The 24899-nt window shown below is 39.2% G+C and overlaps 1 protein-coding gene and 1 long non-coding RNA gene across 4 annotated transcripts in view; one reads left to right on the plus strand and one right to left on the minus strand.

Annotated features, from left to right (window-relative positions):
* The window catches only part of SERPINE3 (serpin family E member 3), a 44808-nt gene that overhangs the window by 11954 nt on the left and 7955 nt on the right, over positions 1-24899 (plus strand). For both annotated transcript variants that reach the window (XM_019447632.2, XM_019447630.2), the window contains exons 6-7: positions 13651-13751; positions 24458-24544. In XM_019447632.2, coding sequence (XP_019303177.1) covers positions 13651-13751; positions 24458-24544 — 188 coding nt within the window. The remainder of the gene's footprint in view (positions 1-13650; positions 13752-24457; positions 24545-24899) is intronic.
* LOC109265987 (uncharacterized) lies at positions 132-24875 on the minus strand. Of its 2 annotated transcripts, XR_002079459.2 has the most exons (5): positions 24025-24875; positions 23301-23380; positions 22610-22704; positions 12899-13056; positions 132-739 (listed from the first exon to the last, which is right to left on the minus strand). It is a non-coding gene; the product is annotated as an uncharacterized LOC109265987 (long non-coding RNA). The 2 variants fall into 2 exon arrangements; XR_002079458.2 differs by lacking the exon at positions 132-739 and having other exon boundaries at positions 12593-13056.

A 24899-nucleotide genomic window follows, 5' to 3' on the forward strand; every position in this document is an offset into this window, starting at 1 on the left:
TTTCCCAAAGCAAAACCTACTTGCAAAACTCATTACTTTACAAAGAATTCCTTTTTGAACTTCTTTAACTGACAAGCTTCTCTGGCACATTTGAAACCAGAGTAAATCTGTAATTAATTTGTAGACCAGCATTAAGTGAGGAACGTTACCCCAGGACTCAGTATGTGGATTCTTCATGCTCCTTTCTGCTGGCTGCCACCACCTGCTCTGTTGACCAGGCCCTCAGCAGCACTGAGCCAGAGGCCTTGGCAGAGCTCTTTTGAGCAGTTAAAAATAAGCCCAGACACTGCAATAAAAACACACAAGGAGAGACCCAGTGAGTTAAGGGCCAAGGTCTAGAGCGGGATCTGGCATAACCAGAAGGTGAACGTAACTCTATGATCAAGTTTATGTCTCTCCAAACCAAATGCTTGGACCTCAAATGAAGGCACAAAGACAAGAAATTTCAACAGATCTCTCTGGCATGGAACAGAAGCAACCTTCATCTTTCTGTCATATTTGAGAGAAGCTCAGTGAAGGAAGAGAAGCTTTCAATGTTAAAAGTAGGGAGACAGTGCAACCTGGTGCAGGAAATTTGTCGAAATCTTTTCAGAATTAGGAGACAGATGGCTGGCCTCATCCTGGAGCAGCTGCTGTAAGGAAGAGTCCCCAGGAAAGTGCCCAGCTCGTTTGCGAGTCCTCCGCTGTCTCTGATGCCACCTGTAGAGCTCGCAGCGTTGAGGAATGATGCTGAAAAACCCTGAAGACAGGGACGGGATGGGAAGGCAAAGATCATAGTAACACAGCATTAGTTAGCACTTGTTAAAAAAATGTTTGGTTACCATAATTTATCTCCCTAATGCTATCAAGCCTGCTGTCCAAGAAGGATAGAAGGTATTGGGAAAATGAGGCTGTTTCACAAAGCCAAACTCGCCAAGCAAAGAAACCAGCTTCAAAATCCTTTAAGGAATAAATAGAGAAAGAATTTAAACTATCTTAGGTCTAAATCTGGGTACAAAACTTTGGACCATGGTCGACCAGGTCAACTTTTGGGCAAGAATTTACCTCTAGTTCTGAAAATCATTCATTCCTCATTTAATATGATCTGCTTTATAGTTACCCTGCATTTTTCATTTAGCAAGAGCAAAAACTTTTGCACACTGTGGGTAGCGGTGCAAATATCGTGTGGCGGTGAGGTGAGCCTTAGGATTAAGCTTCACCAACGGTGTATCCATAGATTCTGGATGAATTATGATATCTAGCTTCTGAGGTAATATTTTATTTATGAAGAAGTAAAATAAAATGTATGGGGACAATTAGTCTTCATTAGGGACCTTAGCATACCAAAAGAATAATCAAGAAAGCCAACAATGAGTGTTAACAAGGGTCATTTATATCCATAATAACGTAATGCCTCACAAGAAAGACTAATAATGTCAAAAAAATATTTGTTTAATGAATAAAACGCTTGGTTATTAGATCAACATAGTAGGATGCTAAGCGTGTTTTTTTCTCATAAAAGAAGTGATGTATTTTTTTATTGAAGTATAACTAATGTATAGTGTTGTATTAGTTTCGGGTGTACAGTATAACAAATCAGCAATTCTCTACATTTACTCAGTGCTCATTGTAAGTGTACTTTTAATCCCCTTTATCTATTTCACCCATCCCTCCCCCCACCCCCACTTCCCCTCTGGCAACTGCCAGCGTGTTCTCTGTATTTCAGAGTCTGGTTTTTGTTCGTGTCTCTTTTTCTCCTTGTTTGTTTGTGCATAAGTATTTTAAAAATCCATCAGATCTCATATATTCAGAAGTTTTGGGCTTCCTTTCCAAGAGCTACTGATCATCGTCATGTGTGGATTGTGCTTTCCTATGGGTATTTTCTTTTTCTTTTTTTTTTTAAATGAAGGTACAATTCACATAACCATAAAATTCTTTTAAAGTGTACAGTTCAGAGGTTTTTAGTAAATGGGCAAAGTTGTGCAACCATGACGACTATCAAATTCCAGAACATTTTCATCACCTCAAAAAGAAACTCCATACCCATTAGCAGTCACTCCACATTCCTTCTCCTCACTACTCCTAGGCAACCACTAATCTACTTTCTCTCAATGGATTTGTCTATACTACTCTACCTTTCACATAAATGAAATCGTACCGCATGTAGCCCTTCTGTGTCTAGCTGTTCTCACTTAGCACGATGTCATCAAGGTCCGTCCTTATCAGAGTATGTATCAATACTTCATTCTTTTTTATGGCTGAATAATTTTCCATTGTATGAATATACTACATTCTACTTATCCATTAATCAGTTTATAGACATTTAGGAGCCTGGAAACTTTTTGCTTGTTTTCACTTTTTGGGTCCTATAAAACTTTCATGTGCACACTTTTTCTATGATATATATTTTCAATGATCTTGGTTATATACCTAGGAATGAAAATCCTGGGTCATGTGTTAACTCTACCCTTTACATTTTGAGGACCTACCAGACAGTTTTCCAAGGGGCTGCACCATTTTACATTCCCACCAGCGATCCAAGAGGTTCCAGTTTCTCCATACCCTTGTCAACACTTGTTATTGTCCATCTTTTTTCATAAGTCCCTCTTCACGGTTAATGGTACAGACTTTCAGTTTGGTGTGATGAAAAAGTTCCAGAGTGGTGGAAAGATAACAGTGGTGGTTGGACAGCAATGTGGATATTCTTAAAGCCATTGAATTATGCACTTAAAATGGTTATGTTGTGTATATTTTACTACAATCTTGTTTTGAATTGTGGAGGGAAGGAAGGTGGGGAGAAGACAAAGACTGTCTTCCCAAATTTGGCTTAAAAAGTAGGGTTGTTACAAAGCTTACATTTAGGAAGTATATAGTTATTCTTAGTTACATTACCTGGGAAGACATCACCTCCTCTGCCCTCTAGCAATGCCCTCCTCTGTGTTTTGGCTTCTCGGTCAGGCTGGAGGCAAGATGGATGCAACCTGTCTGACCCCACAACAGTAACAACAACTACAGGAGAGGAAAACCCCCATCTTTTTTACTGTAGCCATCCTAGTTGGTGTGAGGTGGTTTCTCATTGTGACTTCCATTTGCATTTCTCTAATGACCGATGACGTCAAGCATATTGTCATGTGCTTGTTGAACATTTACATATCTCTTTTGAAGAAATATCTATTTGAATCTTTTCTCCATTTTTAAATAGGTTGTCTTTTTATTGATGAGTTGTCATGGTGCTTTATATATTCTGGTTATTAGTCCTTTATCAGATATATAATTTGCAAATATTTTCTCCCATTTCATGGGTCGTCTTTTTACTTTATTGAGGATGTCCTTTGTTTTTTTTCTCAATATATGAAGTTTATTGTCAAATTGGTTTCCATATAACACCCAGTACTTATCCCAAAAGGTGCCCTCCTCAAGACCCATCACCCACCCTCCCCTCCCTCCCACCCCCCATCAACCCTCAGTTTGTTCTCAGTTTTTAAGAGTCTCTTATGCTTTGGCTCTCTTCCACTCTAACCATTGAGGATGTCCTTTGAAGTACAAAAGCTTTTAATTTTAATGAAGTTCAGTTAATTTATTTTTTCTTTTGTTTCTTATGCTTCTTTTAATGTCGTATCTAAGAAACCATTGTTTAACCAAGATCACAAAGATCTATGTCTATGTTTTTTCTAGCAATTTTATAGTCTTAGCTCTTATATTTAGGTCTCTGACTCATTGAATTAATTTTTGTATGTATAATGAAGTAGAGGTCCAATTTCATTCTTTGCATGTGGTTATCCAGTTGTCCCAGCGTGATTTTTTTTCTTCCAAGATTTTATTTAAATTCAAGTTAGTTAACGTGTAGTGTAGTATTGGTTTCAGGAGGAGAATTTAGTGATTCATCACTTACATATAATACCCAATGTTCATCCCAACAAGTGCTCTCCTTATTGCGTATCACCCATTTAGCCCATCCCCCCACCCACCTCCCCTCCAGGAACCCTCACTTTGTTCTCTAAGAGTCTCTTATAGTTTGCCTCTCTCTCTGTTTTTATCTTATTTTATTTTTCCTTCCCTTCCCCTAATATCATGTTTTGTTTTTTAAATTCCACATATGAGTGAAATCATATGGTATTTGCCTTTCTTTGACTGACTTATTTCACTTAGTGTAATACACTCTAGTTCCATCCCCATCATTGCAAATGGCAAGATTTCATTCTTTTTGATGGCTGAGTAATATTCCAGTGTGAGTGTGTGTGTGTGTGTGTGTGTGTGTGTGTGTGTGTGTGTGTATGGGTATAAACCATAATATTCTTTATCCATTCATCAGTCGATGGACATTTGGGCTGTCTCCATAGTTTGGCTGTTGTTGATAATGCTGCTATAAACATCAGGGGGCATATACCCCTTTGAATCTGTATTTTTGTATCCTTTGGGTAAATACCTAGAAGGGCAATTGCTGTGTCCCAGTACCATTTATTGAAACGACTATTTGTTTTTCCATTGAATTTTCTTGGTAACTTTCTTGAAATTCATTGATCATAAATGAATGGGTTTATTTTTAGACTTTTTTTTTTTTAATATATGAAATTTATTGTCGAATTGGTTTCCATACAACACCCAGTGCTCATCCCAAAAGGTGCCCTCCTCAAGACCCATCACCCACCCTCCCCTCCCTCCCACCCCCCATCAACCCTCAGTTTGTTCTCAGTTTTTAACAGTCTCTTATGCTTTGGCTCTCTTCCACTCTAACGCCTTTTTTTTTTTCCTTCCCCTCCCCCATGGGTTTCTGTTAAGTTTCTCAGGATCCACATAAGAGTGAGAACATATGGTATCTGTCTTTCTCTGTATGGCTGATTTCACTTAGCATCACACTCTCCAGTTCCATCCACGTTGCTACAAAAGGCCATATTTCATTCTTTCTCATTGCCACGTAGTATTCCATCGTGGATATAAACCACAATTTCTTTATCCATTCATCAGTTGATGGACATTTAGGCTCTTTCCATAATTTGGCTATTGTTGAGAGTGCTGTTATAAACATTGGGGTACAAGTGCCCCTATGCATCAGCACTCCTGTATCCCTTGGGTAAATTCCTAGCAGTGCTATTGCTGGGTCATAGGGTAGGTCTATTTTTAATTTTCTGAGGAACCTCCACAATGCTTTCCAGAGCGGCTGCACCAATTTGCATTCCCACCAACAGTGCAAGAGGGTTCCCATTTCTCCACATCCTCTCCAGCATCTATAGTCTCCTGATTTGTTCATTTTGGCCACTCTGGCGTGAGGTGATATCTGAGTGTGGTTTTGATTTGTATTTCCCTGATAAGGAGCGACGTTGAACATCTTTTCATGTGCCTGTTGGCCATCCGGATGTCTTCTTTAGAGAAGTGTCTATTCATGTTTTCTGCCCATTTCTTCATGGGTTATTTGTTTTTCGGGTGTGGAGTTTGGTGAGCTCTTTATAGATTTTGGATACTAGCCCTTTGTCCGATATGTCATTTGCAAATATCTTTTCCCATTCCGTTGGTTGCCTTTTAGTTTTGTTGGTTGTTTCCTTTGCTGTGCAGAAGCTTTTTATCTTCATAAGGTCCCAGTAATTCACTTTTGCTTTTAATTCCCTTGCCTTTGGGGATGTGTCGAGTAAGAGATTGCTACAGCTGAGGTCAGAGAGGTCTTTTCCTGCTTTCTCCTCTAAGGTTTTGATGGTTTCCTGTCTCACATTCAGGTCCTTTATCCATTTTGAGTTTATTTTTGTGAATGGTGTGAGAAAGTGGTCTAGTTTCAACCTTCTGCATGTTGCTGTCCAGTTCTCCCAGCACCATTTGTTAAAGAGACTGTCTTTTTTCCATTGGATGTTCTTTCCTGCTTTGTCAAAGATGAGTTGGCCATACATTTGTGGGTCTAGTTCTGGGGTTTCTATTCTATTCCATTGGTCTATGTGTCTGTTTTTGTGCCAATACCATGCTGTCTTGATGATGACAGCTTTATAGTAGAGGCTAAAGTCTGGGATTGTGATGCCTCCTGCTTTGGTCTTCTTCTTCAAAATTACTTTGGCTATTCGGGGCCTTTTGTGGTTCCATATGAATTTTAGGATGGCTTGTTCTAGTTTCGAGAAGAATGCTGGTGCAATTTTGATTGGGATTGCATTGAATGTGTAGATAGCTTTGGGTAGTATTGACATTTTGACAATATTTATTCTTCCAATCCATGAGCAGGGAATGTCTTTCCATTTCTTTATATCTTCTTCAATTACCTTCATAAGCTTTCTATAGTTTTCAGCATACAGATGTTTTACATCTTTGGTTAGATTTATTCCTAGGTATTTTATGCTTCTTGGTGCAATTGTGAATGGGATCAGTTTCTTTATTTGTCTTTCTGTTGCTTCATTGTTAGTGTATAAGAATGCAACTGATTTCTGTACATTGATTTTGTATCCTGCAACTTTGCTGAATTCGTGTATCAGTTCTAGCAGACTTTTGGTGGAGTCTATCGGATTTTCCATGTATAATATCATGTCATCTGCAAAAAGCGAAAGCTTGACTTCATCTTTGCCAATTTTGATGCCTTTGATTTCCTTTTGTTGTCTGATTGCTGATGCTAGAACTTCCAGCACTATGTTAAACAACAGCGGTGAGAGTGGGCATCCCTGTCGTGTTCCTGATCTCAGGGAAAAAGCTCTCAGTTTTTCCCCGTTGAGGATGATGTTAGCTGTGGGCTTTTCATAAATGGCTTTTATGATCTTTAAGTATGTTCCTTCTATCCCGACTTTCTCAAGGGTTTTTATTAAGAAAGGGTGCTGGATTTTGTCAAAGGCCTTTTCTGCATCGATTGACAGGATCATATGGTTCTTCTCTTTTTTTTTTTGTTAATGTGATGTATCACGTTGATTGATTTGCGAATGTTGAACCAGCCCTGCATCCCAGGAATGAATCCCACTTGATCATGGCGAATAATTCTTTTTATATGCTGTTGAATTCGGTTTGCTAGTATCTTATTGAGAATTTTTGCATCCATATTCATCAGGGATATTGGCCTGTAGTTCTCTTTTTTTACTGGGTCTCTGTCTGGTTTAGGAATCAAAGTAATACTGGCTTCATAGAATGAGTCTGGAAGTTTTCCTTCCCTTTCTATTTCTTGGAATAGCTTGAGAAGGATAGGTATTATCTCTGCTTTAAATGTCTGGTAGAACTCCCATGGGAAGCCATATGGTCCTGGACTCTTATTTGTTGGGAGATTTTTGATAACCGATTCAATTTCTTCGCTGGTTATGGGTCTGTTCAAGCTTTCTATTTCCTCCTGATTGAGTTTTGGAAGAGTGTGGGTGTTTAGGAATTTGTCCATTTCTTTCAGGTTGTCCAATTTGTTGGCATATAATTTTTCATAGTATTCCCTGATAATTGTTTGTATCTCTGAGGGATTGGTTGTAATAATTCCATTTTCATTCATGATTTTATCTATTTGGGTCATCTCCCTTTTCTTTTTGAGAAGCCTGGCTAGAGGTTTGTCAATTTTGTTTATTTTTTCAAAAAACCAACTCTTGGTTTCGTTGATCTGCTCTACAGTTTTTTTAGATTCTATATTGTTTATTTCTGCTCTGATCTTTATTATTTCTCTTCTTCTGCTGGGTTTAGGCTGCCTTTGCTGTTCTGCTTCTATTTCCTTTAGGTGTGCTGTTAGATTTTGTATTTGGGATTTTTCTTGTTTCTTGAGATAGGCCTGGATTGCAATGTATTTTCCTCTCAGGACTGCCTTCACTGCATCCCCAAGCGTTTGGATTGTTGTATTTTCATTTTCATTTGTTTCCATATATTTTTTAATTTCTTCTCTAATTGCCTGGTTGACCCACTCATTCGTTAGTAGGGTGTTCTTTAACCTCCATGCTTTTGGAGGTTTTCCAGACTTTTTCCTGTGGTTGATTTCAAGCTTCATAGCATTGTGGTCTGAAAGTGTGCATGGTCTGATCTCAATTATTTAATAATTATGAAGGGCTGTTTTGTGACGCAGTATGTGATCTATCTTGGAGAATGTTCCATGTGCACTCGAGAAGAAAGTATATTCTGTTGCTTTGGGATGCAGAGTTCTAAATATATCTGTCAAGTCCATCTGATCCAATGTATCATTCAGGGCCCTTGTTTCTTTATTGACCGTGTGTCTAGATGATCTATCCATTTCTGTAAGTGGGGTGTTAAAGTCCCCTGCAATTACCACATTCTTATCAATAAGGTTGCTTATGTTTATGAGTAATTGTTTTATATATTTGGGGGCTCTGGTATTCGGCGCATAGACGTTTATAATTGTTAGCTCTTCCTGATGGATAGACCCTGTAATTATTATATAATGCCCTTCTTCATCTCTTGTTACAGCCTTTAATTTAAAGTCTAGTTTGTCTGATAGAAGTATGGCTACTCCAGCTTTCTTTTGGCTTCCAGTAGCATGATAAATAGTTCTCCATCCCCTCACTCTCAATCTAAAGGTGTCCTCAGGTCTAAAATGAGTCTCTTGTAGACAGCAAATAGATGGGTCTTGTTTTTTTATCCATTCTGATACCCTATGTCTTTTGGTTGGCGCATTTAATCCATTTACATTCAGTGTTATTATAGAAAGATACGGGTTTAGAGTCATTGTGATGTCTGTATGTTTTATGCTTGTAGTGATGTCTCTGGTACTTTGTCTCACAGGATCCCCCTTAGGATCTCTTGTAGGGCTGGTTTCGTGGTGACAAATTCCTTCAGTTTTTGTTTGTTTGGGAAGACCTTTATCTCTCCTTCTATTCTAAATGACAGACTTGCTGGATAAAGGGTTCTCGGCTGCATATTTTTTCTGTTTAGCACACTGAAGATATCGCGCCAATCCTTTCTGGCCTGCCAAGTTTCAAAAGAGAGATCGGTCACGAGTCTTATAGGTCTCCCTTTATATGTGAGGGCACGTTTATCCCTTGCCGCTTTCAGAATTTTCTCTTTATCCTTGTATTTTGCCAGTTTCACTATGATATGTCGTGCAGAAGATCGATTCAAGTTACGTCTGAAGGGAGTTCTCTGTGCCTCTTGGATTTCAATGCCTTTTTCCTTCCCCAGTTCAGGGAAGTTCTCAGCTATAATTTCTTCAAGTACCCCTTCAGCACCTTTCCCTCTCTCTTCCTCCTCTGGGATACCAATTATGCATATATTATTTCTTTTTAGTGTATCAATTAGTTCTCTAATTTTCCCCTCATACTCCTGGATTTTTTTATCTCTCTTTCTCTCAGCTTCCTCTTTTTCCATAACTTTATCTTCTAGTTCACCTATTCTCTCCTCTGCCTCTTCAATCTGAGCCGTCGTGGTTTCCATTTTGTTTTGCATTTCGTTTAAAGCGCTTTTCAGCTCCTCGTGACTGTTCCTTAGTCCCTTGATCTCTGTAGCAAGAGATTCTCTGCTGTCCTCTATACTGTTTTCAAGCCCAGTGATTAATTTTATGACTATTATTCTAAATTCACTTTCTGTTATATTATTTAAATCCTTTTTGATCAGTTCATTGGCTGTTGTTATTTCCTGGAGATTCTTCTGAGGGGAATTCTTCCGTTTGGTCATTTTGGATAGTCCCTGGAGTGGTGAGGACCTGCAGGGCACTTCCCCTGTGCTGTGGTGTATAACTGGAGTTGGTGGGCGGGGCCGCAGTCCGCCCTGATGTCTGCCCCCAGCCCACCGCTGGGGCCACAGTCAGACTGGTGTGTGCCTTCTCTTCCCCTCTCCTAGGGGCGGGATTCACTGTGGGTTGGCGTGGCCCGTCTGGGCTACTTGCACACTGCCGGGCTTGTGGTGCTGGGGATCTGGTGTATTAGCTGGGGTGGGTAGGCAAGGTGCACGGGGGCGGGAGGGGCAGGCTTAGCTCGCTTCTCCTTAGGTGATCCACTTCAGGAGGGGCCCTGTGGCCACAGGAGGGAGTCAGATCTGCTGCCGGAGGTTTGGCTCTGCAGAAGCACAGAGTTGGGTGTTTGCGCGGAGCGAGCAAGTTCCCTGGCAGGAACTGGTTCTCTTTGGGATTTTGGCTGGGGGATGGGCGGGGGAGATGGCGCTGGCGAGCGCCTTTGTTCCCCGCCAAGCTGAGCTCTGCCGTCCGGGGGCTCAGCAGCTCTCCCTCCCTTTGTCCTCCAGCCTTCCCGCTTTCTGAGCAGAGCTGTTAACTTATGACCTCCCAGACGCTAAGTCGCGCTTGCTGTCGGAACACAGTCCGTCCAGCCCCTCCGCTTTTGCCAGCCAGACCCGGGGGCTCTGCTCGGCCGCCCCTCCGCACCGGCTCCCTCCCGCCAGTCCGTGGAGCGCGCACCGCCTCGCCGCCCTTCCTACCCTCTTCCGTGGGCCTCTCGTCTGCGCTTGGCTCCAGAGACTCCGTTCTGCTAATCCTCTGGCGGTTTTCTGGGTTAATTAGGCAGGTGTAGGTGGAACCTAAGTGATCAGCAGGACAGGCGGTGAGCCCAGCGTCCTCCTACGCCGCCATCTTCCCTCTCTCCCTCAGGTATAATTATCAATCTATTTTTAGACTTTCAATTCTATTCTATAGGCATAAATGTCTACAATTTACTCAGTATTATTCAGTCTCGATTACTATAATGTTTAGAAATCAGGATATGTTAGTGCTTCAACTTTGTTCTTCTTTTTTCAAGAATTAGTTGGCTATTCTGGGTTCCATACATTTTCATAGGAATTTTAGGATCAGGTTATCAGTTTTGGCCAAAAAGGCAGCTGAACTTTTGATGATTATTATATTTACTCTGTAGATCAGTTTGGGAATATTGCTTCCTAACAATATTAGCTGTTGCAATCTGTACACGGGATGTTTCTCACTTTATTGATGTTTTCTTCAGTTTCTTTCAATTATGTTTTTTAGTTTTTAGTTTTCAGTAAACAAGTTTTGCATTTCTTTTGTTAAAACCCTAAGTATTTTATTCCTTTTGATGCTGTTATCAATGGGATTTTATTTTCAGACTGTTCATTGCTAATATAAAAAAAGCCATTGACTTTTTGTACCTTGATCTCTCATCCTGTCACCTTGGCAAAATCATTTATTAGTTCTAGTAGTTTTTCCTCTGTGTGTATATATTCCTTAAGATTTTCTATATACAAGACCAAGTCATCTGTGAATAGAGATAGGTTTACTTCTTCCTTTCTAATCTGGACGCATTTTATTTCTTTTTCTGGCATAATTGCCCTGCACACCTATCACTACGATGTTAAATAAAAGTGGTGAACATCCTGGTCTGATCCCTGATCTTAGGAGGAAAGCGTTCAGTCTTTTACCATTACCATTCAGTATGATGCAAGCTGTGGGTTTTCTGTGGAGACCCTTTTTAAGGTTGAAAAAGTTCTCTTATATCCCAAGTTTACTGAGTGATTTTTGTTTTCATGAAAGAGTGTTGGCTTTTTTTCACACGCTTTTCTGCATTTATGGAGATGATTATGTGACCTTTGTCCTTTATTCTGTTAATACGGTGTTTGACATTGATTTTCATATGTTGCATTCCTGGGATAAATCTCACTTGGTCATGATGGGATTTATATGTTGCTGGATTCAATTTGCTAGTATTTGTTGAGGATTTTGCATCTTTATTCATAAGGGATATTTGTCTAGTTTTCTTTTCTCATGATATCATTGTCTGGTTTTGGTAAAGGGCAGTTTTTCCACTCAAGATATTTTTGAAACATTTCTTCTGAGCTGGCCTTCATAGCCATATAAGAAAAAAATTGGGTGCCTTGGTGACTCATTTGGTTGGGCGTCTGACTCTTGATTTTGGCTCGGGTCATGATCTCACGGTTCATGAGTTCAAGCCCCATGTCAGGCTCTGAGCTGACAGCACGGATAATGCTTGGGATTCTCTCTCTCCCTGTCTCTCTGCCCCTCCCCGACTTGTGCAGTCTCTCTCTCTCTGTCTGTCTCTCTTCAAAATAAATAAATAAACTTAAAAAAAATTACTCTCGCCTTTTATGGTCATACCTCACTATTACCTTTAGTTACTAAAAATGATATTACCCAGTTTTATCAACTACCATAATCACCATATTTGGCTTCCAATATCCCTTAGCTTTTTCTTAATATTCCTGAGAAACACTAAAACCACAATGGTAGCATTGAAGTGTATGAGCTGTACTGGGCGTTGTTCTGAGCACTTTATAAGAATTATTTCGCTTAATTTTCACAAAGCTAAGAACTAAGAACTACTATTATGCTCATTTCACAAATGAGGAAACTGAGGCAAAGAGAGGTAAAGTAACTTACCCCAGGTCACTCAGCTAGTAAGAGGCTGAGCTGGGATTCAAACCCTGGCATTGAACTCCCAAGTTCATGCTCTTAACCACTGTGTTTCAGTATTAAGAGTTTTCAAAAAGAATGTGTTTTAAGCATTTATGAAAATTTCAGAAGAGGTAATGCAAAATTGTTTTGAGAATGTCAGCATAGTTGGAGAAAGCATATGTATCTTTTTGGGAAATCGTTCTAAAGATCCAAAACATATATTTATGGGAAAATCTGATACTTCTGTTTAAAATATTGGGCACATTGTCTCGTATGGCAATGAAAACCTTTGATAGTAAATGGTCTTTTCCAGTATTTTTACTCTTGTACAAGTTCTGGAGAGTTTATACAAAAAGACCGTCTAAATGCCATTTCAAACTTTTTTATTTTCAAAGAAAAATAATGTGAGCAATCCTTTTAAAGCCTCCTTGAACAGTAAAATTGCAAATGCCTGGCCCTTGGAGAAATATTACAAAGTTGGTGTGTTGATTCTTCCTGCTCTCAGGACTTATTAGGAAAACCAAAACTTTAACTTGCATTCCTTCCCTCCTGTGCATCAAAGACACACACTGCACCCAGCAAACAGAAAAATATGTCTTATCAAATATAAATATGTTAAATGAGACACTCTATTAGTTGTTGATTAGTCAACAACTTCTTTTCTGCACCTACTATGTGAGATGCCTCAGGAGACAGGAGGTAGCAAAGTGTAGATGCCAAGGGCACGGGCTTTGCACTCAAACAGCCTTGCTTTGAGTTGAGCTCCACCACGTACTCTTTATGTCATCTCGGGCAAGTGTCTTAATCTCTTTAGGCGTCAGTTTTTTCACCTGTAAAATGAGGATAATAATAACATAATTATGTGAAGATGAAATTAGATAATCCACATAAAGCACATAGGTAATCCACATAAAAAAACTAGTGCCTAGCACATGGTGAGCACCCATTAAATATTAGTTACTATTAGGAAATTTAAAAAAAACTGGGATAGCGTCTCAAGCCATTTACAATATCATAGATAACAGTAATAGGAAGCAGAATGTTCTATACATCCAAAGAGCAGAACATAAAAAGTGTTAATGGGGCTTTAAAGACCAAATGCCACAAAACAGCTGGAGAGGGGAGGAGGGGATCACAATTGCATTGGACTTGGAGGAAAGAGTAGTAACTCAAAGGCAATCAAAGGACATGGAAAAGACCTGGAAAGAACAGCAGAAGCAAAGATACAGAGGTGGGAGAGAGCTCTGTGTGGTCAGACTAGTCAGTGTGTAGGGTTTATGAGAAGGAGCTATGAAATACAAAGCTGGAAATGAGGCTGGAGATCCCTGACTTCCAAGTTAGGGAGTTTGGCAGTCGTGGTGTGTATGAAAATATTTTGAATGAGATTTTTAAATGAAAGTTGATGGTTTGCTTTTGTTTTTTAGATTCAGGATCCAAAATCATTTCAATTTAAAAAGCATTTTAAATTCTTGGGGAGTCACCGATCTTTTTGATCCACTCAAAGCTAACTTGAAAGGAATTTCAGGTAACACTTCTTCTTTCAAGCTTTTTGGCATTGTGCTTGGGGGCAGCTTTGTCATACTTTGATTAAGGGATTTTCATCTACAGAGGTTTCAATGGTACAGTCAGAGTTAACATTTTTAAAAGGATAAAGAAAGAGCTTTGCTTTATATAAAAATATGTTGCTTCAGATAACAGTCAAATGGGTTGGACTTTGTGGGGGAGGAGTGTTTCTTGAAACCTTTAAGCGCCGTTTTGGGAGACCACCTTCAGGGCGAGGTCAATAGCCGGAGAACACAATACAACTCACCCTCCCTCTGCCTATCATGACTAGGAACCTGCCAGAGACAGTGATTCAACAACAGAGGTCTTCATTCTGACCTCCCACTGTCATGCCAGCCTCACAGTCGCCCTTTGTTCCTACCTCCTCCCTCTCCCTCCCTCCTTGTATCACTTCTGGCTTCTAATAAGCTAACCTTGAGACTTTCCCTCAACCACCCAACTTCCTTTCTTCAAGTTACTCACGTACCTGTAACCTTGCCCTAAAATGTTCTCCTTCCCAAAGTCCATATTAAATTTATTTGCCCCTAGTGGACATGCTACTACTAATCAATAGGAACTGTATTTGCTTATGATCTGACAGGGAACTTACATCAAATATTCAAAAAGAATGGAATGCCAAAACCTTATGTTCCAGAATCCTCTCAGAAACCATTAGATAAACTATTTCTAACTCCAAAGGCTCAGGTTTGTTTCTGCTCTGGATACTAATATCCATTGGCGTCTTCATTGACCTTGATACTTTCTGTGCCCAAAGAGCTTCAGAATCTCCACTTTATTTTTTTTTTAGAATCTCCACTTAAAATGCTAGAACCTCATAACACAGAGTTTTCTAAAGCATTACTCAAAATCTTTTTTAAGCAATCACACACACACATACACACACACACACACACACACACACAGGAATTTGGTCCACAAAAGCAGTCTTGGCTTGTGCTTTAGATGTGACCAGACAGGCTAAATGGCAGTTACTTATCAAATAAAGCACAGGAGGAAGGATCTATTCTAGAGTGTTTAAAACCCACCAGCTGTGTACTCATTACCTAGACATGCAAAGAGATAATCAAAGCACTAGTCAAGTTTGGGCACAGTGCCCCCAACAATGCTTGGCACACTGTGGATATCCAATAAATATTGTTGACTTGGTTGAATGACTCAACCAGAAAATTTCCATGGTGATGCAGGCATAATCTGACACTGTAGGGAATAGAAGAACAGTAGAGTGAAAGGATCAGAGGTCAAGGAAAGAGGAAGGGATTAAGAACTTCAGTATGCTCTATCTGTAATAATGTACAAAATGCAATCACAGTGTCTTCTTGTGACTCCAGACCTCAGCTAGGGCATTCCTGTTGTTGATGATGATACTATTCTTCTTTTGATCATTCTAGTTCAAAACTCTGGGGCCATTTTTACCTTTTCTTCTACAACACTACATTCAGTTAATCACTATGACATTGATTGTTCCTTCATAGCTCTTAATCTCTCTGCCTTTATGTCCTGGAAGTACATCTCAAAGTGCCATTAATCCTGTGTCCTCAAACAGGACTGAGCTTGACCCACATCATGCAGCTCCCCTACTAGTAAAGATTTTCAAGGCCCATAAGCTCTCCTGACAAGATGTAACAAGCAACCTCCTTTAGAAAGAACATTTTTTTTTGGTACCTTTTTTATAATGCAATTAAGGTCTATGTATATTTGTTCAAATCAGCAGAAATATAGGCTCATTGATTTAAGTTGTTAACTACTTATCAAGCAGTTAGCATGTGCCAAGTGTGAAGCTTGAATTCAAATATCTTACATGATAAAACACATCAGCCTTATCTTCTCCCATAAAGTTTTGTTCCTCTAATAAGATGTATCACCAAATAATGACCCATCCCTGTTTTTATAAAGTTTTAATGAAACATAGCCACTCCCATTTTTTTACAGATCATCTATGGTTGTATTCCTGCTACACTGCAGAATTAGGCAGTTGCAACAGACGCCATATGGCCTGCAGTTGCTAAAGTATTTAGTATCTTGACCTTTACGGATAAGGTTTACCAACTAAAGTATTGCTTTCCAATGCCCTTCTTTAAACATAATCAAGAGACTAGTCACTTCTATGCTTAAGTGAGCTGTTGACTTAATTATAGAGACATGGTGACTGACTCTGTCTAACAAATAGTTTCATCATTCTTAAAATGAGGTCGCTACCACCCATCTCATATCTTACTTATGGAAATAAAATTCCTCAGCATATCGCAAACTATCAGCAGAGAGCTTGCCAGAAAATAAGTCATCAGAAAATGCTGGTCTCCCTTCTTACAATTAACGAGAAGTTACCAAGTAGTTTTGTACTATTGACAGAAGCTCAAACTACAGGACATTTGGCCTTTCCTCTCCATTTGGTTCCAATGCCCAGAATCACTTTACTCAAGTTCTCCTTCCACATTTAAAAGTCACTACTCGCCTATCTCTTCCTTCATGGCATCAAATCCTTTTTTGCTGTCTGAAAAAAACTTGTTCAATATCATCTTAAGGCCCAAGTGAGCCTAGGCTATCATTTTTCTCCCCAGGCACCCTTGATACTACATGTTATAAAGCTTTTAAGAGTGATTCCAGCTTCACTTACACTAAAGATATCAGCTAGAGATTTACTTCTTGAGTAATCAGAAGGATAAGCAGGCTTTGATACAAACCATGCTTCCTAATCCAAGAAATACTTCTTTTGCACAAACTTAAACCTTTGAAGAAACTATCTTATTCTTGACTTTTACAAAGGAGTAACTAGGTTCTGAACTCTGTTCGGTAAGAACTACAAGCTCCAAGTTATACAACTTAAATGAGCAAAGCACACATAGTTGTTTGGTTGCATACTGAAGTTAACTTATGCCACACCAGATGACTGATCAGCACTGCACTAGGTCGGCAAGATTGTCAGATAGATCATTCCCAACTTCAGTTCCCCTCCCAAGAAGGCCACCTAACAACTATCCATAGACAAGTCACCACTGTGAAAATCCCAGCTCCCAGATGTAAGCTGAAGCACCCCTCTGAACCACAGAGACCGAGAAGGACCACATTAGAAAGGTAAGAGGAGCAGCTACACTCGGACTGCATCACCCTTCCTCCAGGCTGACACGGCAGTGCACCAAGAGGGCCCTTCCAGGCCTACTACAGTTTCTCCAGTGAGAAAAGGGAGCCAAGGTGGACACCCAACTCTTCCAGGACACTTTCTAGAAGGTCTATTCAGATCTTGCCTCCTGGAGATAACTAATAATCAGATAGAGATGGGGCGGGAGGGCAAGCCTTACATGAACCAGCCTTCAAACCTTGGCAGACCATGTTCCTGCCTGTCGCAGTACCCAAGCAAAGACCTCAGCTAAAAGCAATTCCCACTTACAAAGCCAGCCTGGTTGCCCCATCTGGCTAGAGAGCTTGGTTGGCAGTTCTGCCTGATTCTACAGTCAGTGGACTATACTACCTAATCAATGGACCGTACTACCACTCTACCTTGAAGAAAAGTGAATTCACAGCCCTGCCCGACACCTAAGCATAATCTCAAGTCCCATCCATTGAGGAAGCCTGACCAGAGAACTCAGATAGCTGAGAAGTCCATCCTACAGCTGTGCTTGGGCAGAGATCCTGGCCAGCAGCCCTGCCCAACTGTTGAGCATATTCCCTACCCCCAAGTAACCAAAGAGCCTGAAGAAATGACCTTGGGAAGCCTTGCAGCCCAGCCCACAGTGTTACCAAGTCACAGAGCCCAGTCTGCATCCCCACCCATCTTCAGGGCACAGCTGGCAGCCCCACCTGAACATGGAGTCCAGCCGGCAGCACCATCCACTTGGGAATCACAGTGTGAGACTCCACCTGACCAGGAAGGATCGTGGAGCCCATCCCATAACTACCCAGTCATGGTGTCCAACCAGTGGCACTACTATGTCAGGGAACACAGCCTACAACCCCATTTGACCAGAGTTGATTGCAGGGCTAGTGGCTTAACCTGACAGTGGGTCATAGCCAGAAGCCCCACCTAAACAGGGAGCCCACCCAGCAGACCCAGTTGAATACAGAACCCAACCAGCAGTCCCACCCAACCACAGAACCCAGCCAGCAGCATCCCCCTGCAACCTCAGAGCACATGGAGAGGCTTTGCCCAAATAGAGATCCTGATAGCAAGCCCCACCTACCCACAAATGCTATCAGCTAATTGGTAAAAGTCTTTACTTGCCAAAGCAAACCTGTAAAGCCTGGAAAAGGAGACTACTCACTTAAATGCACAGATACCAATACAAAGAAGCAAGGATCATGAAAAATCAGAAAAATATGACATCATCAAAAGAAATGAATAAAGCTCCAATAACTACCCTAAAGAAATGGAGATGTATGAACTGTCTGGCAAAGAATTCAGATAATCCTCTTAAAACAGTTCAGCAGACTACAAGAACACACAGACAACTAAACAATATTTGGAAAACAATGCATGAACAAAATTAAAAGTTCAAGAAAGAAATAGAAACCATCAAACAAAACAAAACAAAAAAACTAAACAGAGATCCTAAAGCTGAAGAGTACAATGACTGCACCAAAGAATTCAATAAAGAGCTTCAACAACAGACTCAGCCAAGCAGAGGAAAGAATCAATGAACTAGAAGATAAGTCGTTTGAAATTATCTAGTCAGAAGAGCAAAAAAAAAAAAAAAAAAAAAAAGAATGAAAGAGTGAAGAAAGCCTATAGGAATTGGGGACTCCACAGAAAAAAAACATATAATGAGAATTCCAAAAAATGAGGGGTAAAAAAGAGAAACTACTTAAAGCAGTAATGGCTGAAAGCTTTCCAAACATGGGGAGATGAAAGGGGGTTCCAGATTCCTAATGCCCAAGGAATCCCAATAGGTTGAACCCAAAAAAGGCTACACCAAGACACATTATAATTAAATTGTTGAAAGTCAAAGAACTTTAAAAGCCGCAAGAGAGAAGAAACAAGTTACATACAAGAGAACCCACATAAGATGACCAATGGATTTCTCAACAGAAACTACAGGCCAGGATATAGTGGAATGACATATACAAAATTTTGGAGGGGGAAAAAAAAAACCAACCCTGTCAACCAAGAATAGTATACCTGGCAAAGTTGTCCTTCACAAGTGAAGCAAAGATAAAAGTTTTCCAAACCAACAAAACTAAGGGAGTTTATCACCACTAGACCCACCTTACAAGATATGCTAAAGGACATTCTTCAAGTTGAAATAAAAGGATGCTAATTAATGTTGTAAAAATGTATGAATATATAAAAATTATTGGTAATGGTAAATATATAGTCAAAATTAGATTGTAATTCTAATATTGTAATAGTGGCACATAATTACAATAAATCAATGAATTCAGTAAAGCTGCAGGATACAAAATGAACATGCAGGTATCAGTTGTGTTTCTTTACATTAACAATGAAGTACCTGAAAAAGAAATAAAGAAAACAATTCCGTTTCATTGATAGTTGCATCAGAAACATTAAAATACTTAGGAACAAATTTAACCAAGGGAGGTGAACTATCTCTACATTGAAAACCACAGCACACTGATGAAAGAAATTGAAAAATATACAAATAAATGGAAAAATATCCTGTGTTCATGGATTAGAAAAATTAATATTGTTAAAGGGTCTATTCTACCCAAATCAATCCTCAGATTCAATGCACTCCCTATCAAAATGCCAATGCCAATGACATTTTCCACAGAAATAGAAAGGAAAAAAAAAACTCTAAAATTCATATGGAACCAAAAAAATTCCCAAATATCCAAAGCAATCCTGAGAAAAAAACAAAGCTAAAGGGATCACACTTCCTGAGTTCAAACTGTATTATGAATATATAGTAATCAAAACAGTAAGGTACTGGCATAAAAACAGACACATAGGGAAATGGGACAGAATCAAGACCCCAGAACTAAATCTATGTATATACAGTCAACTAATATTTGACAAGGAAGCCAAGATTACTCAATGGAGAAAAGATAGTCTTTTCAATAAAGAGTGCTGGGAAAACCGGATATTCAGATGCAAAAGAATAAAGCTGGACCCCTATTTTATAACATTCACAAAAATTAACTCAAAATGGATTAGAGACTTAAATGTCTGAAACCATAAAACTCCTAGAAGAAAACATAGGAGAAAAGTTCCTTGAAATTGGTCTTGGCAACGATTTTTTGGATCGGACACCAAAAGTATAAGCAACAAAAGCTATAAACAAGTGGGACTACATCAAACTAAAAGCATCTTCAGAGCAAAAGAAACAACTAACAAAATGAAAAGGCAACCTACAGAATGGGAGAAAATATTTATAAACCACATATCTAAAAGATTAATATCTAAAATATATAGGGAACTCACACAACTTAATTGCAAATAATAACAATCTGATTTTTAAATGGGACAGAGTATCTGAACGAACGTTTTTCCCAATAAGATTATTCAAATGGCCAACAGGCACATGGAAATATGATGAATATCGCTAATCATCAGGGAAATGCAAATCAAAACTACAGTGAGATATCACCTCATACCTGTTAGAATGGCTATTATCAAAAAGACAAAAAATAACAAATACTGGCAAGGATACAGAAAAAGGAACCCTTGTGCACTATTGAGGGGAATGTAAATCAGTCCAACCACTATGGAAAGCACTATGGAGGTTCCTCAAAAAATAAAAATAGAACTACCACATGATCCAGCAGTTCTACTTCTGAGTATGTATTCAAAGGAAATTAAATCACTGTCAAAGAGATAACTGCACCCTCGTGTTCACAGCAGCATTATTTGCAATAGCCAAGATACAGAAAAAAACCTAAGCGTCCATCAGCGGATGAATGGATAAAGAAGCTGTGGTATATATATTTTGATGGAATAGTATTTAGCCATAAAAAAGAAGGAAATCCTGCTATTGGCAACAACATAGAAAAACCTTGAGGGCATTATGCTAAGTGAAATAAATCATACAGAAAGAAAAACACTATATAATCTCACTTACATGTGGAACCTAAACCAAAATCAAACCTCATAGAAACACAGAGTAGATTGATGGCTGCCAGAGGCAAGGAGCGGGGGAGTTGGGGAGTTGAGTGAAGGTGGTCAAAGGGTACGAACTCCCAGTTATAAGTTCTAGGGATGTAATGTACAGCATGGTGACTATAGTCAACAATACTGTACTGTCTATTTGAAAGTTGCAAAGACAATAGATCTTACAATTTAATACACGCAAAAAAAAGTGTAACTATGTGAGGCAATGAATGTGTTAACTAATCTTATTGTGGTAATCATTTTGCAGTATATACATATATCAAATCATCACATTGTACACCTTAAACTTACATGTTATATCAGTTATAATCCAATAAAGCTAGGGTGGCAAGAGAAGTGGGCAAGAGGAGAACAGAGAAAGCAACAAACCACATCCTGGCTTCAGGGGCCATTTTAGATTCTTTTTAGTAATCTCTCTCTATATCCTGGGCTCAGTGCTATTCCATATTTTACATTCCATATTTTACGGACACATTCCATATTTTACAACTAAGCAATAAAAAGAGGAGAAAGATAAACTAGAAGGAAATTCTGGTAATAACTTTTTTAAAGCACTAAATTTGTCAATAGTAAGTAATAATAATTGGAAAGGCAAATAACACAGCAAATGATGTTTATCCTACATTATGAGAAGCTGAGGATCAAATGTTGGGATATTGGTTTACATTTTCCAAGTCTTGTGTTTACACAATGTCATTATGAAGAAGACTCTTAAGCCTTTTGAGACTGATCAACCACACACAAAGAATGATGGTCTCTACGAACAAAGGGGAAAGAGGTCTCTACGAACAAAGAATGATGGTCTCTACGAACACTGAAACAGTTGTTTGGGTGAAACTTGCCAAAGACCTATTCTGTACTGTACCCCTATGATTTTATAGATACCAACCAACATTTCCTTACAGGTGAAATCAGATTAAAGAATATTAAGGCAGCTGTTTTATGGAGAAATGAAACAAATGTACAACATGAGGAGTGTCTATTATTCACTCATCCAACGTTTACTGAACACATAGATGTACCAAGCATTATTATGTTAGGTGAAGTAAAAAAGGTTTAAAACTGATAAAATAGCTTCTGCCTTCTAGAAGCTAACAATCTAAAAAGAAAGGTTGACATAAACACTTGACAATATTATGGAAGAGTGGAGAGTATGCCAGGAGGAAGGGTAGGAAGAATCTTACTACTTTGCTTTGGATAATGAAATGTAATATAGGAGCAAATGGTTTATAGGGGCTACACTTTCCCAGAATGCTAATCTGGTCAATTTAGAGACAGGGGATGGTGTGGGTCTTTCTATGGTTAAACACTACATATTACAGTCTTCCTGCAGAGATTCACTACAAACAATAGCAAATAATCAGCTCTAAGAAGTCCACTAGTAAAAACAAAAGCACGAAACTATTCAACCTGCATTTCCCATCTTAATTCATCATGGAACCCTTTTTATAGAATAGCACCTATAAACAATCTGGGAACAAATTTGGGGAAAACAGGTTGTATGATCCTCAACAGCACAAAGCAACTGCCAACAATGCCAACAGGAAAAGACGAGCCCAAAGTAGGAAGATTCCTCCGTGCTTGGATTCTTCTAGGTTGACTTCATTAGTTGCATAACATTTCAGTAGCTACTTGACAAAAGCAAGCAAATAGGGATCTGTAATACAAGATCACACAAGAAGAAAAACGCAAACCTACAGATGACTCCTGAATTCTTATTTTGATCACAAATGTTGGTCTTCTGAAATGTTAAGTCTTACCAGAGATATAATTTAAGAGAGGTGTGGATGCTGGGGCAAGACAGGCCACGGCTCTTGGCTGTGCCAACATGTAACCGTCAATTATCGGGCCACTCCTGTAGTGTGATGGAGAAAATCTCTTTAAATGAAGCTCCTTGACTGCAGTGTCCAGAAATTGTAATAGCCAAATCTATCTAACCAAAGACTCACTCATACCAGTTGGTCCCATTTTTCACACTGTGTCAAGGTGCCTGGTCTCTAACACAACCACATTTACTACATTTTAGCTGATACAGAGTTTCACAGTGAACTTCTGCTAGCTTCATTAACACTTATCTTAAATGTTCAGACACCATACCATAGTCATGAAATCACAGATTAGTAAAACCTCATGACCATCAAAGAACCATTTTTTTTTCATCCACAGAATTCTAACTCTGGCACTGCATTTGTTCATTCAACGAATGAGAGAGACAATTAATTAGAGATAAATTTACTTTCTAAAAGATCCTACAGATCCTAGAGACCAACTAGGTCTCTAAATAAATCTAAATAAATCAGATTCTTTACTGGTTTTAGGACAAATGATACCAGATCAATGTTTCCATTGATTTTTCCCTTCCTCTGGCCCTTGTCTGGTCCCCTTCAATGATGCTGGAAAATAACTGTTTCTTACAACAAATACAGCCAACTCACAATTTCCTGGGTATACCTTATTTAGAAGATGGATGAACCTGCTGCATATCCTACACTCGGCTGGTTTTATGCTCTCACGACATTCATTTGCTTCTCCTTGTATGTGCATGAAAAATGCAAGACAATTTAATTAGTCTAAGATGAAACACAGCTCTCTCTAAATACAGCATGTATATTGAAATGACTATTTTAAGGCTCATGCCACAGACCCCTTTCCAGTGGCATGCGAGAGGTGACTAGAATACACTTTTTGAAAGGTGGCATTGTTTGTGTGGAGGGGTGGGGTAGAAATGGGTGCTGCACGGTCAGAAAACCTGCAAATGCCCAAGTTCTACTTCTATCAAGTGCATGACTTCAGATCACTTAACAGCTCATTCTCAAATGAAAGGGTTGGTATAACTGACTTCTGAAGTTTCTTCTAGTTCTAAAGGTTCTTACTTTCCTTCAATATTATATGGTCAAGTACCATTTCACTGTGGAGAGCTGTTTAAAAATGATTAATGGTTAAATTACAAAAACCTGTCAGTTCCTCCAACTTAATCACTCCTATCCCTATTTGCTAAGCTTACATCTTTGAAGTTGATAGCACACAACTATTATAGTTCTGACCTCTCATTATCTTTCCAGATGCTAGCCCATGCAAGTTAATTGCATAACTGATATACCTCAGTATATAGAATGCAGCTTGAGACACATTTTTAATACACTGAGTTATGCCTTTTAAGGCCCATAGTACAAACCTGTAACTGTCATTTAAAAGTGGCTCTGAAAATGCAGTCCAAGAAAGCATTCAAGGGAGACCATCTCAGAAGCTGGCTGAAAAAGGATTCTTGGACTCCAGAATCTGCATTTTGACACATCCTCTGGTGAAAATACTGGCTGAGGATTTCCATATGAACTACAAGTTACTTGGGAAAATTAACATTGAAAAAACAGGGCCCAGCTCTAAATATTAATTTGGGAGGGGTTATTTATTAAACTCACCAAATCTGAGGTTTTGAAAGTTACATAAAAAATCGCAGCTTCAGAATTTTCCAAACAAATCTCTCCCTAGCTATAGTAAGCAGCATGAGACTGTCATTAAGTACGTTCTTTAAAAGTACGCTCAAATCCTTAAGCCAAATGCATTAAAAATGGAAATAAGCAATTCACATTTTTATTTCTTGGGATTAGGCCAAGATGGCTTTTATGTTTCTGAAGCGATCCACAAAGCCAAGATTGAGGTTTCCGAGGAAGGCAGCAAGGCGTCTACAGCCACCGGTATGTTCATCAAGGGGTCAGCAGTGCTCAAGTCATACCTCTTGCCCTTCTATGCCTTTGTTAGGTTTATCCGGTTCAATCTTCACATTTCTAAACTTTGCCACTCAAAACCCCAAGTCCGGATGTGGTATATGTGGTATAGCAGTTTTTAAAAAGGAAGGTTAACACAAAGGGTTTGAAAAATGGTGAGAGAAGAGAAATCCAGTTTGAAAAGGATTTGTAGCATCATCCCCATAAACAAGGAATGAAGTCATTCTGAAAATCACCTTCAGGAAGGAATTTATTCCATGGAGCATTTTGAAAATGGGACACAGGGTTGCTAAGTGGCATCTTTTCTCTTTAATTTTCCAATTTG

Source organism: Panthera pardus, unplaced genomic scaffold (assembly GCF_024362965.1).
Source record: "Panthera pardus isolate Hobbes unplaced genomic scaffold, ASM2436296v1 HiC_scaffold_1, whole genome shotgun sequence".
NCBI classification, from domain to species: domain Eukaryota; kingdom Metazoa; phylum Chordata; class Mammalia; order Carnivora; family Felidae; genus Panthera; species Panthera pardus.